General features: G+C 44.3%; 1 protein-coding gene across 1 annotated transcript in view; it reads right to left on the bottom strand.

Moving 5' to 3' along the window:
- Positions 1-14,962, bottom strand: part of crebbpa (CREB binding protein a) — a 57,826-nt gene that overhangs the window by 33,303 nt on the left and 9,561 nt on the right. The window contains exon 2 of the mRNA XM_050045330.1: positions 5,223-5,920. Within this exon, the coding sequence (XP_049901287.1) occupies positions 5,223-5,920 (698 nt within the window). The remainder of the gene's footprint in view (positions 1-5,222; positions 5,921-14,962) is intronic.

Genomic DNA, 14,962 nt, shown 5'->3' with positions numbered 1-14,962 from the left:
TAGTGCGTGATGGTATATACAGCAGTCCTCACAGAAGCTGATATAGTGTCACAGCCTCTGTGTACTCATCCACTTCTTAGATAACCTCACAACAGGTTTACAGAGCTTTAACTTCTGCCTGTATGAGGGAATCAGGTGGATGGTGGGTGGTCAGAGTGGCCCAGTGCAGTGCAAGGGACGGCGTGATAGCCGTTGTTAACAGTTGTGTAACAGTGATCCAGGATATTCTTCTCTCTGGTTGGACATTTTATAAACTGTATTTGGGGAGTTCATGGGTGAGGTTACCTTTGTTAAAGTCGCCAAGGACAATAATTAAGGAGTCTGGGTAAGTCCGCTCCACACACAGTAGCCTATCTGGTCGGCGAGCGTGCGCTGTAGCCTACCTCCTGCATATTGGCCTGCGGTGGGATGTAAACACCGACCAGAATGAATGAAACAAACTCACGGGGGTAGTAAAAAGGTTTGCAGTTGATGAAAAAAGATTCCCGATCAGGAGAGCAGTGCTGCTGGATCACTGTCACGTCATTACACCAGCCACTGTTAGTATAAAAACAGATACCTCCACCTTTAGTTTTGCCGGAGAGTTCCATGTTACAATCCGCTCAAGAGTTGGAAGCCTGCCAGCTGCAGTGCAGAGTCCGGTATCGATCCACACAGCCACGACTCCGTGAAGCACAAAACTGCAGATGTAGAAAGTCTCCGTTTTTCACCATCAGTAGCTGAAGTTGATCCAGTTTATTGGCCAGCGAACGCACGTTGGAGAGAAATATAGGCTACCTGGCAGCAGTACGCGGTGTCCGCGTTGGCGGAGACGCACAAGCGCACCGGCACGTTTCCCCCTCCTCTGGCGTTTCAGTGCACAAAGGTGAGGGCACCTTTGGCCAAAAAGCCCAATAATCCACTGAAGGCTCGAGAAAAGTGGGATAAAAATCCGCTGGAGTTGTTCCCCTGACAAAAAAAAAGCCTTACAGCATCACTGGCCCGAGCGGGCCTGTGACCTGTCAGTTAACTTGCCCGACATACTTTTTGATTGGCCCCGGGCCATTGCTTATGTCGAACCCTGCTGAGGGGTCTCCGACCGATGATCCGAATCTCAGACTTTCATGGGACAACCCTACTTAGCAGTCCTAAATTCAAGATCTTCCTGGACTGTAGCAATTAATATAGCAAGTTTCTCAGTTAATCAGGGTTCACAAACTAACTTCATACACTCGGGAAAGCGGCATGTACTGTGAGAGGAGAGTTGGTCTGAAACTATTTTTCCTTCCTGATACCAACACCTGAACATGGGTATCGACCAATACTAATTACTGATCCGAAAAACAATTAACAGCAGTAAATGTAAACTACTAACCCTGTATGGAGGTGAAATGATTGCTATCCATATTGAATGGTATGGTCCAAGCTCACTACTCAAAACTTAAGCCTTGCATGCTGTACACCGATCAGCCAAAACTTTAAAACCACTGACAAGTGAAGTGAATAACATTGATCATTTTGTTACAAAGCAATGTTCTGCTGGGAAACTTTTGGTCCTGGCATTCATGTGGATGCCACTTGACACACTCAACCCACCCAAACACTGTTGCAGATCAAGTACCCCCCTTCATGGCAACAACACTCTCCAAATGCAGTGCCTCCCCCCAACAGGACCATGCCATGCCGGCCTACAAAAACTTCTCAGGAATGGCCAGAGGAACATGACAAAGAGCTCAAAACATCGACTGATGGCTGATTGGTTGTATACGTTGCCTTAACACTAGACAAACTTGATAAAAAATACTACACAATTGCTGGCATTTTGCTGACAGCTTATGTTACAAGATTTACCGGAAATCTTCTTCATCAATGTACAGCAGTAGTTGCCAGTGGCTGCATAGTTCAACTTGGTGTGTATACTACTGTTTTAAAGCAGCCAAGGACTGATTTCCACTAACGCTGCTGTGTTACTAAGGTTGGAAACCACTTCAAAGTTTATTAATAAATTACGTAGTATTTGATCAGTGCATAGACTCACATACTTGCTGATACCAGACCTAGCATTTCAGGCAGTATCACAGGCATTTCTGATACTAGTATCATATCCGAACAACTTTATGTAAGAGTTTAACTCATGACTTTGCACACATTTATATCGTGATAAACTGTGATAGGGCAAAATTAATTTTAACCATATCATGACCACATTGTTGAGTCCTATGTGAGATCACAGAAATCCGTTAACCATCAATTTTTATATACTAATACTGAGGTACGTCAGTATTTATGGTTGCATTTAGACATTGGTGAATTTTAGCTCAACGAGACAGATACTTTGATTTGAGAGACATGTATTATTTTATCTACATGTACGATTTCTCAGTTGAATTTCCAGAAAATTTATCATCACAGCATTTACTTATCAGTTTGAGTTTACCCACAAAGATGACCCTCAACAAGATCTGTGACAGCATACATTAAGATGTGAGGCACCTGGGGGAATAAAATCCTCGTTAGTGCCATGCTTAACACACTGATCAACTCGCTGCCGCTCTCCCATCCGCAGAGCTGCTGGGAGACCAGACCAGACTCTGCCATGCCAGGCCAGGCTGTATCCCCTCAGGCTGTTGACACCGCTCCAACAGACCAGATAAAAAAGACCCAGCTGAGTCGACCAGACACTGGCAACCTTTCAACACAGCTGAGCAGGCGGACACACACAGTTGCACACACACAAACGCACGCCCCCTCTGCTTCGCTCCTCTCATTCAGTCCCCCGCTCTCTGACACACTCCACACATCAGCAGGCAGGACAGTTGCCAACTATCATCTCAATGCTCTGCTGCCAGGCCAGACTATTCAGCGGAGCTTCCCTCCCTCCTTCTTCCTCATTGCACTCGCCCCCTGTCATTCTAACTGATTAAGTGGTTTACAATAGCCGTCTTTCCCTACGTGACTGACAGGGCAAGCCATCCTATAGGCCAGAGAAAGCAAAAGGAGTGTTTATGCACATACAATACAAAAGGAGCATAGGGCGGGAAGGAGTGACAGCGGCCTCTAACCAACACAAATACCCAGAAAGAGATTTACAACCTACGATTAAAGCACAATAGATGAAGCCACACACACAGATTGGGTCTAGTGGTTTTCATCTTTAGAGTTGTTGGTGACATGATAATCACAGGAGACCGACTAAGCTTTCGACACACACGCATATGCCTTTTCCTGCATATGCTGACAGTCATGCCTCTGCATCAGCTTTAATCTTTCTTGTGGTTAAAGCATGTGTACATACTCTATTTGAGAATGAATCTCAACACACACATTCACTATCTGTCCAAGTTTCTCCTCAGTAGGATCTGTGTATGTGTTGTGGTTACGTACGGCTCCAGTGTCTTGGCTGTACACCCAGCCAATAAAATAGACGGCTTCCTACCGATTTCCTGTGAAACCACATTGGTGGCAAGCTCATGTATAAGCAGCCAATGACACTGTGAACTCACACGAGCGCACATAATTTATAGTCCCAAGACAGATCATAACAATGACTGAGCAGTTGACAGCACTGTCAATATTAGCTCCTTGCCAAACGCGAGAGTAGAGCTGCCAAGTGTGGAGTGTACATTTCATTTCTGAACAATCAGAGCAGTGAAAATGAGTGAAGAGGGAGAGAAGACTGTGCAGATGAACCACCAAAGCAGCCAGCAGAGTGTACAGATACAGATGCATATGCAAGAAGCAATTTGGAGTGTGGGCCAGTCATTTAAGACAAAGTGTGAGTGGTGTCATGGACAGTCATAAAGCATCTCCACCATCATCAACCAGCCAATTAAGAGCTATAAAAAAGCTGACATCAAATATTCACAAATGGATTTTTAAAAATTAACCACTGCATGCAGACTATGGCCCCACTGTAATATGAGGACTGAAGTTGCTTGATTGGTTATAAAAATTCAGCATGAGGCTGGATTTGCCAGTTTGCCATGTACCTAGAGCTGCTGCCAGAGGCAGAATAACAAGCCCCCACATTCAACAGTGGTGACGCAATGAATTATCAGAGGAAGCATATAGCTGTCTGTGTCAGACGAATTATTTTGTGGAGTTGGCAGTGACTAACGACCACAGTACACATCCTTTGGCGATAGCAAATTTGTAAGAAAAGAGGTGAAAAAAACAGGTAAAACAAAACAGTTATAAGGTATCCTGTGGAGTTTCTGACAACTAGTGGTGCTGCAGAGCAATGTTTTATCAGAGGGTAGCTACTGTCGGGTTCGGCCCACTTCACATGCTGCTGTGCTATGCTATGGCCTATTCAAGTGCTGGAATTTGTTATTTACGTGACAACACCAGAATGCAACATAGGCTCCGCTCCAATTGTATGTGTACAGTGTCGTGCTGCACTGCGCTGCTGTGCAAGCGGCGTGTTTGACTGTGCGTAACAGCAGTCTTTTGATAGTCATTTACACACTGTCCATAACAATGTCAGGTAACAAACTGCGTCAGCTTCCAGTCAGGTTTGGACTTAAAAATCAGAAAGTCTGTCGGGTTTGGGCTGGGCTCAGTTATAATTGTCTTGGACTCAGGTCGGGTTCGGTCAGGAAAATGCGGCCCGAGCTGTGCTCTAGTGGGCTCACCTGTGTGTGTGCACACAGGGCGGAACTACGCCATGCACAATACAGAGAGCAGAGGAGAACTGTAAACGCGTGACCATGTAGAGATAGAAATGACATGCCGTCGTGTAAATAAGATAAATAACGTAAGGCTATTTAGTTTGTTTAATAACAGGACAAGGTATAGACCTGTTCTATAGGAAAGGTAACCTTAAATGAGTTCTGTTGTGATCTGGCGCTATATAGAAAATAAAATTAAATAAAATTAACTTGACCTTCAAAGGGGGGGCGAGGGGTGCCGTTTGGGGGGCGGGGCATCCCCTTAATATAATGGTAGGGGAAACACTGGAATCAGCACCATTCAACTTTTAAAGTTGTCAGAGGTCTACACCATTCCAAACGCATCACATTTATTTGTGTCCCAAATTAAAATGGTTTTCAGCTACCACCCACCATCCACACAATGCACAAATGACACACAGTAATAATTTTGTGTGAATAATGAATCAGCCAGCAACATGTTCCATGTATGCCTCGATACATTCTAGCCTCAAAATACACATTCACAAAGACTATAATTAACAAATAGTGATGGAAAATGGGTGTGTGGTGGAAAATAGGTGTGTGACTCACCTTGTTCATGTTGCCTGCCTGCTGGGCTGCACCGAGGGTGGCATGAGCCCCCATCTGCTGGCCTCCTTGGGTGAGTGTTTCTGCCAACGCACTCCCTGCTCCTCCTGGAGCAGCTCCCTGCATTGTCTGTCCCTGGTACTGCAGGCCTGCCACCCCTGCTCCCCGCCCTCTGCCAGCTTCAGGTACGAGACCGCCATTCATTACCTGGCCAGGTTGGGATTGCCCTCCCTGGCCCAGGAGTCCAGCGTGGCCCTGGCTATTGTTAATCATGGCTTGGTTGAAGCCTGTTGTGTTCAAGCCCATTGTTGCAGTGTTATTGTTGTTGTTCTGTCCTGCTACTCCCGTTGGGGTTCCTGCTTTTTGGGCCTGGGGGGACGGGTGGTTGTTGGGGGAACCCTGGCCAAGGGGGCTCTTCCTCAGTGGTGTGCCCAGCTGAGGCCCCATATTGCCTGGCTGGGGGCTAGCCGAGTTCAGCCCTGCGCCCGTGATACTGGAGGTGCTACCTGCTCGAAGGAGCTCTGAGAGCTGCTTGTGCTTGGCGGCTGCATCCGGTACAACAGAGGCGCCACCTGGCCCACCAGCTCCAGGTGCTGCTCCACCGTTGGAAGGCATCCCACCCATCAAGCTCAGATCTCCATTAGGGATCAACTCATCTGGAAGGTCATTCTCCAAATCATCCCAGGATAGTGACCCCAGATCTACGAGAGAAGGAAGAGGAAAGAAAACGTGGATTTATTGATCAGATTTTAGAGATGTTCTTCAGTTTCAAGTGTGCCACATTTGATTGCTTTAAAAAAATTGCATAAAATCATTTTGAAAATATGTGTAAGGAAAATTTACTCTCCTAGTCGACACTGCCTTTATGGTCCATCAAATAATCCCATGCAAGAATTAGCACTTCTAAGTATCTCCTCTTTTTCCAACTATCATCATTCAACTTACAATTCAGCACATATGACCCTATCTGTCAAATAAAACAAATAACCCGTTAAAGCCGGGTTTATACTCGTGCAACACACCATGGCCAAGTGTTGTTCATTGCAGAATTCGCCAAAACACCAGGGGAAGTACAAACAAAACATTCTATGAAGAAGCAACAGGTCAACGAGTGTTACCATATAAATGCCAGACCATACCAGCAACTCCTAAATAACAAGGAGGTGTAATGCACTGTGAAGTCAAAACTTATATCAAATATTCATACTTTAACACCTTTATGCAATCAATGTAAAGAAAGCAGTCAAATATTTGGAATAATAAATGTATTATAATGAAACAGTTGAATATCCTTTAACAATTTGATACTAATCTAGTAAATAATTAATGCATTCAGGGCTCAACAATAACGATTGCCCGACTCAAGGTCGGGCATGTAAACTAACAACTCACTTGCCCGATCGGGCAAGTTGCTAAAAATAGTAAAAGTTAATAACTAATTGATAAAATAAATGTATTTTAAAACGTGCTCCTTCGGCTGCATCAGCGGTCTCTCTGCCTGAAGTCACAGGCACACGCTGTGTAACAATGTCCTGCCCACAGCACCCATTGATATTATTTTGCGCAACGGACGCTTCATATAATAACATAACAATATACTATTTATGGTGTTATGTCATCGTGTCGTTTCTGTCTCTACATGGTCACGCGTTAACAATTCTCCTCTGCTCTCTGTATCGCGCACGGCGGAGTTCCGCCACACACACAGGTGAGCACGCTAGAGCAGCTCGGGCCGCATTTTCCTGACCAAACCTGACCCCGAACCCGGTGCAGTTTGTCAGCTGACAAAGTTATTGTTATGGACACTGTAAATAACCATCAACAGACTGCTGTTACGCACAGACAAACAGCTGCTCGCACAGCAGAGCAGCACGGCACTCGTGCTGAGCTTGTGTTGCGTTCAGGCGTTGTCACGTAAATAACAACTTCCAGCACTTAAATAGGTCATAGCACAAAACAGCAGCATGTCATGTGACTTTTTACTTTTATTACATTCAATAAAATTGTATGTTCCTAAATCTTGAGACACCTCATATGTAAGCTAGACAGACATTTCACCTGCTCATTACTGTGCACACATGTACTGTATGTACTTAGTCCTAAAGAGCCCTTCTGGTGCCAGTAGATACATAGAAACATCCCAGCAGGCTGTGCTTTGCAAGCATACAAAAAAGTTTCACGCATGTGAAAATTATTTTTCATGCGTGTGCTTCACCTCCGCTGCTACAACTCCATCCTAGGGGAAACACTGCTGTGTGCGTTTTGTGCAACAGGTGGATGTGGTAGTCTACTGGTAGAGTAGAGAGAGAGCTAAGTAGCGTTGAAGTAGAGTAGAGCAGGGCAGAGAGATGGAAGCAAAATATATTAAACCCGGTGTTAATACAGCAGAACTGGAGAGAGGGGTGAAAAATAAATAGAGGTGGGCATGGCTCAAGTAGGGCGCAAAATTATAGACGGAGAACGATTGACAAATTTTTCACTTTAAGCCCTGACACTGTCATTTTTGTGTAGGAATTAAGCTACAATACATGACATATGTTGTTTTAATTAATAAATACAGTGTGAATAAAGATTACGTAACATAAAAATAACTGCAGTCTTTGTTATTTGATAGCCGCTTAAATTAAACAATTTTTATAGGGCAAGTAAAAACTGACTTCGGGCAAGTAGATCTCTGATCAACTTGCCCGACCGGGCAAGTGAAAAAAAAACTTAGTATTGAACCCTGGCATTATTTTACTTTTAGCAGTATTTGTAGTCTTGTCAAAAAAGCCCAATGGGAGCAGTAGGTACCTATTTAAAAGAATCTGGAGGTGCACTGCAGCAACTTGCAGAGCCATCACACTTGGCACAATGTACACAATGACATCATATCTGGCACATGCGCTCTCATGCCAGGGACACTAAAGCTAGCATAAACCCAGCATCACTACTCAGCTGACCCTCCTCTTCCGTCCAAATGTTCACAAACATTCCCAATTATGGGATATTAATGAGCCAACATGCTAACTGGTGCTGCACTGTGGCCTTGTCCCTGCAGCACAAGACACAGAAACAAGATGCAGCGTGATAATAAGAGCATCGCTACTGGCTGACAAACATAGTGTGACAAGAGAGAGAATCCAGCAGCACTAAAGGGTTCCTGCTGGGTGGAGGAGGAATATTTATGTCACACCATCCAGAGGTGTGAGCATAATGCCGAGAGCCTTGGGAGCCATGATTTGTTTGGGATGGAGTGACTAAGAGAGCGAGAAAAGATGGGAGGTTTGTGAGCGTCGGGACTGGCCTTGACCATGAAAACCACCTTTCTGATTAATCTGTTATATTCATGTGTGTCTCGTCCAGTTGGGGGAAGTCACTGCTTGTTTTTGACGTGCGAGGGTATACTGGTTTAATGTCCTCTGCACAGCCTCAACCCTTGGTTCCATATTACCATTTGAGTGTTGTATTCTGTGTATGCAGTGTGTAAGGGTAGGCGGAGCACAGGTGGTTTTTAATATGATTAGGGATGCACCGAATATTCGGTAACCGAATATATTCGGCCGAATATTGCAAAAAAACACACATTCGGTATTCGGTGGAATAAGTTAAAAGCAAGGCAGAATAATAGCGGCGTGTTTTGATAACGCAATCAAAGGGCGTGCCGTGACGGGCGGAATAAAATGTCGGCAGTGTGGCGATCCACCCGTCACGGCAATCGCATTTGCGACTAAAAATAGTTTTGAGCGAGCAAAATAGGCTTAAATCATTCAGCACGCTGTGCGAGCAGCCTACAGATTTCAACCAGCAGCAGAAACGAAAGGCGAATCCCACCGATTGTGGGTTGAACGGGGGGTCACAGACACAGACAGTAACGTTAATGTATTCCTGTCAAATACGGCGGCCATCGGCTTACCCGGCGACGGAGAAGTCAGCTCCAATAATATCCTCTTCTTGGTGTCATGACTGCCCAGAGCCGAGCCAGCCGAACACAGGTATGTGACGTGTCAGAGGAGAAACGAGCCTTTCACATTTCTTTGTGTCAGTAACGGCCCACAAACCTCACCGCACTTTAGGGACTGTTCATTACTTATGAAGGGACTGTCAGGGGAGGAGGGTGGCTGGTTGATTCTTATTTTATTTATTTATTTTATTTTGATCCCCCCTATGTTAATCACTTATTGATGCTGTTTTTGAAGTATGAATAAGTCAATAAGTAATTTATTCCATTGAAATATCATTGATGTATTATAGAAAAGTGATTTATCTTTTTATAAATGACAAAAGGCACATCTGCCTCATTTTTGCTGCGGTATCGTGATACTACTCAGAACCATGATATTTTCATTGGTATCGCACAGTGGGTCCCAATTTTGGTACCGTCACAACACTAATCTGGAGGGGGTTCATCTGCAAAAACTAATGAAAAACTAAACAATGATATTCGGTATTCGGTACTTGGCCAAGCATTTAATATTATTCGGCTTCGGCCACAAATTTTCATTTCGGTGCATCCCTAAATATGATAAAGCATTTTGCAGTAGGTTTGCCAATCTTCACCTTCATGACATGTCAGAGATATGTGAACACTCACACTGTAAAAAAAACCACCTGTCATCTGCAGCTCTTCACCCGTCTAGGCCACCAGTGGTTGGTTCCTGTTTTACAATCCGCTGTTGTGCAATATACCTTGCAAAAATGATCTATAAGTAATAGTAAACCAACACGATATTCTTTCAAATAGTAAGGAGTTGTGCTGCAGGGATATTTTGTATGTGCAGGACACTCGGGTAAGAAATAATATCAGCATTTTAAAACAATTACAGTAATTTCACCTCAGCCACCACATGGTTTTTATTGGGAAAACTTGAACGACTTGTGTTTTCTTCCATTAAATAAGCACAAACTGCATTCAGACTGACTTCAGCTCTGTGTGAAATAAGCTCAGCTATTACTTGAGATTGTCATGAAGAAAACAAAAATCCCACCATGATATAAAGTTGTAAAATCCTTTCTGCTGGTAAATTACAAAGTGGTGTGCTGTGTTCTAGCATCAGATAATCATCTGTCATGGATACCTGAAGCAACATGTCCCTACTAATGCAGCCCCTTGCCTGTTTAAATGAAGAGCGAAATGCTCAGGCTTATACCAAGCCTGACATCATTTTTGCGGGTTAAAATGCTCGTCTTAATTCTCATTCAACTAACTTGTTTCTTCAAACGATTATTTTTTTTATCAATTAATCTAACAATTACCTTTTCAGTTAGTCAAGCAATCTAACAATGAATTCATTTATTATTCTTAAGATATTTATTTATCACTGAATTATAATAGCAATAAAATTTACTCAAAAATAAATATCAGAAACATGTCTCATTAATATTTGTTTAAGCAGTCTTTTACATTAGCTATGCCATTTTTTCCACTTGTGCTTGGCTGTTAAAGTAGACAGAAAACATAAAATTGCCAAACAACAACATCAGATGACGCATTGTGTAACTTAAGCAGTGGTGCCGAAAGTTTCCAGGACTATAACCAACAAAAACACATTCAGCTTGTTGATAATCCTTATACATCATGCATAAATGAGGACAAAAAATAAACAGGACGGTGCTGTCTGCTGCCATCTTTAACAAAGCAGTTGCACTCCTGTTCTCCGGAGGAATCCCTGCTTTGACTGAGTGCAGCTCACCCAGGCCACACTGCCTCCATGTTGCTGACAACACAGTAGCTTGCATGGCGCCATAAATGAGTGCAGTATCATTTGAGGAAATACAGTAGTTACAGCAGCAGGCAGCTCTGAAGCCAGGTCACAGCAGCACACTGTCTGTATGCACACCACAAGCATGCCAGCTGCATCAGTTCAGTGAGGCAGAAGTCCCAACCTCATGCAGGTAGTGTGGCCGGTGTGTTACTTAATTGCAATGCACAGTTTGTAAATCGACATATTCCTGTAATCGATTACGCCGATGAACTGCCCCAGCTGAAGTGAATAGATTTATTATTCTTTGACAGTTGTCATGTAAAAAAGCACATTCTTATTTTGAAAGTATAGAGGCCATTATTAGCAAGTCAGTGGCTGGTGGCACCATCGCTACAGTGACAGCATCTTACTTCACAGCTGAAGATAGTGAGAGCTAAAGAATGTCACTTTATCGGGGAAAAAAAACACATCAAAATCAAATCAAGCAGTCAGTTGTTGACATGTAATGAACAGGGCCTTGGTCTTAATGCTACAGGCTGGGAAAAGACAGGACTGAACAGAGAGAGTGAGGCAGTCACTCTCCTATCTGCCGTCTGCTGCTGCTGGATGTCTTCATTGAGATTCAGTCAGAATCCAGCCTTTAATGAGGGCACTTGGCCTACGTACTTCCCTGAGTAAACACAGCCTTCCAGATCTGCCGCGCTAGCCCGCTGTCTGTCCCTGGCATCAGGCAAGCAGGTGCTCCATGTGGAGGAAGCTTGTTTAAGGCTGAAGGGACCATCCGTCTTTCCCTCCCTCGCTCCTCTCAGCCCCTCCTCCCTAACCAGCAGCCACATGGATGCTCTCAGAACACCAGCATTCAATTCAACCACATGCGCTCAGGCCTGGCCCTGCATTCATTTCTGAATGGGGACACACACACACATACACACACACACTCTGTGCGACCTTGCCCCCAGGCTCCTTGGCTGGAGACCAAAAATGCAAAGCAATGTTTTGGTTAGGTAGCGCCACATGCAGTCAGGGGAGCCCCAACCATGGGAGGAAGGGTAGGGGGAAACAGAAATGGAGCACTACTCTTCTCGTTTCACAGCCTTCTTTCTTCACTTTCCTCTCTTCCATTTGTTCGCCATTACTCCATCCTCCTAATGATCTTTCACCCAATTATCCCCCTTCCTTAACTGACTGATGGCCACAATGCTCTCTTCTTTTTTTTTTTAATATCCCCTGTGGCTTCTGTCTGGAAGTTGGTGGCTATAAATACCCGCAAAGCAGCCCCAACAGTGTTCCAGACTGGGGACGTCTGTCATCCTGCCCTAGGGCCGAGTGTCTGGCCTTAGAGGGACAGGTGCAGCATGGCTGCCCGGCCTTTCACTTGCTGTCTAGTGTCACACTAGGTAGTCCAAGACAGCCACTTAGAGCTGGGAGGGTAATCCTCCGGTGCTTTTCCAGCAATACTTTAGGGGTCCTTGGAGTGAGTAGTAACATCTGAAGTTGGAGGGAGGTGTGGGGAAAAGATCTGATGAGATGCTTTTAAGTTACAGCTGTATGGATTTAGTTTTTACAGAATCATGGAGGATTTCACTCAATAAAAAATAAGTTTCCATATGTCCTTGGACTCATGAAGACATAGTCAAACCTACTTGCATATTAAGTTGTAGAACTTCACGTTTAAGTATTTTACACAAATTGGGCTTCAGTATGTCACGCAAGACATTACATCCACAGTAATGTGAGCTATGCAGCATGCAAACCACAACTTACAGCAAGTCCAAAACATCAGACATGAAAAATTCAGGGCTTGACGCTGACTTTTTTTCCCAAGAAGCACATGTGCTCCTAAGTTGAAAAAGTAAGGAGCGCACAAAGAACTTTAGGGGCACAATGTAAATTGATAAAATAATGTGTTTTCCGTAATAAACGTGATGCAAATAGACACAGCAAAATTATTTAATGAATTTGTATACAAAATGTACAGAAAGGTAAAATCATCAAGTTTTGAAAAAGTATTGCAATTTAATTTTGTCTTTAATGTTATTATCTTATATATATTATCTTTGCAATATGATTATCTTATATAATGTTATTACTATCCTAAAACATTCTCCAGCTCCTCTGAAACTCTGCAGGACTTAAGCCTCTTTCACACAGAACTTTCGTGGTGCCCACCAAGGGGTAGGGTGCAGAGGACAGGATTTGGGGGAGTACAGGCTCGTTCAGGAGCTACAGCTCCATGGTGACCGCTTCCGGGTCTACTTCAGGCTCTTCTCTGCTATTGGACGCGCGGCGCCAAGGTGTCGTCACAGCGCGCAGACGCCGCGACATGCGCTCTCTCGCGCGCCGCTCAGCTTGGCGGCAGAGCGGTGCGCACTTGCGCCAAGGTAGCACATACACAATGAATGGGTTCGTTGGCGGAGGTGCGCGCTCTGTGTGAAAAGGGCTTTATTTCCACCCTGCCCAGCAGTGGTACCGTGGCGAACGGTCCCTAAAGGCCTCTACACATGATCAGCTGTAAAACCGCTTGGATGCCCGCTATGGAGAGGGCAACAACGCCTGACAAAGCGGCACTGCTACCCTTGGCGTCGCGCACCGCTCTGATTTTCCGCCCGAGCGCTGCGCTCAGAGTTGAAATTATTTGAACTACGGGGAGAACGGAGCAGGCTTCCCTGGAGATCCGCCGCTTAACCCGGTCCATCTCCTCCACACTTTGACTTATTTCCACGCTGCCAACAGTGGGACTTAAGCCCTTTTCACACAGAGCGCGCAAAGCGCAGACCTCCGCTGACGAACCCATTCATTGTGTATGTGCTACCGCGGCGCAAGAGCGCATTGTGCCGACAGTGGCTTGGAAAACCGCCCATAACCGTGTCACACGGGGATGAGGGAAGGCGGCTGGAGTTCCTCCAACATTTGCGGTTAGATTATCATATTTTTTTATTGACAAAAATATAGGCTGCTTCGGCTGATTTTTTTATGCGCACATGTGCCCCTAAATATTTTTTACAGTTCGCACACATCTATTTTTAGTCGCAAATGCAAGTGAAAAGCTCGCACTGTCGAGCCCTGAAATTAATCACAGACATTAGTGTTTAGAGCTGAGCAGCACCTCAATGACAACTATAAATCTGATCATATTCTGTAAGGCCTGCTACACTACCATAAGTCGCCAGAGAGGAGAGAGGAGAGAGGAGAGGAGAGGAGAGGAGAGGAGAGGTAAACAATGCTTATCAAACAAAACACAATTGCAACGACTACAGTTTTTAAGCTTACAAATGCCCATGACTTAGTTGATTATTTTACGCTGTGTTATAAACATATATTTCATTTCTTTACTTGTGCTGCTGACTGTAAAGAAAAATATAAAAGAAGAGTGTAGAGAGTGCAGTTGGGAATAGTTAAAAAATTGGCTGTTAAAGAGATATTTTGGATACAGTACAAGTTTCTCTCCTCACTACGAGTAACACCGTTCACATCAGGCATTTTTGTACCAAACAATTCTGGGTCTTTGAGAGGAGCTGCCAACTGGGGAGGTCCCCCAAGAACTACATGCCTTCAAGGGCTTTTTGTCTGTTTGCATTTTAACTTCCAACAGGAACGCTGAAGGGGAAATTCACCAGCTGGCGGTTGGTATAGCAACGTCACTTTCCTTTTGATGAGTCAAAATTGCATTGTATTTCCCCATTGCATATATGCTCAGTAAAGCCTGGACTGTCAAGGTCTGTTTGTGTTTTGTTTGCATGCCTAATGGCTTATTAAAAATGGTGGCTGCCGGTGCTTCACAGCTTCATGTGTTTGACCAATCACTGAACACTTCCATAACTCAAGTTTCCTCTCATGCTGGGAGGGTATCTACTCTGAAACAGGAGCTAAAAAAATACCTCAAACAACATTTTAAGAACTACGGCCATTCCCAGTTTTTGCAGTGCGGACACAATCACAAAGGGGGTTTCTTAAAACATTGTTCTTAGAACTATGAAAAGCTCCTCTGGTCTGAAACCGCCTAATGTCTCATTGTTTCACACTGTCATTTGATACATTGCTATTTAAAAAAAATAATAA

This window comes from Epinephelus moara, chromosome 5 (assembly GCF_006386435.1).
Source record: "Epinephelus moara isolate mb chromosome 5, YSFRI_EMoa_1.0, whole genome shotgun sequence".
In the NCBI taxonomy this organism is placed as follows: domain Eukaryota; kingdom Metazoa; phylum Chordata; class Actinopteri; order Perciformes; family Serranidae; genus Epinephelus; species Epinephelus moara.
This window is presented reverse-complemented; position numbering and strand designations above follow the sequence as displayed.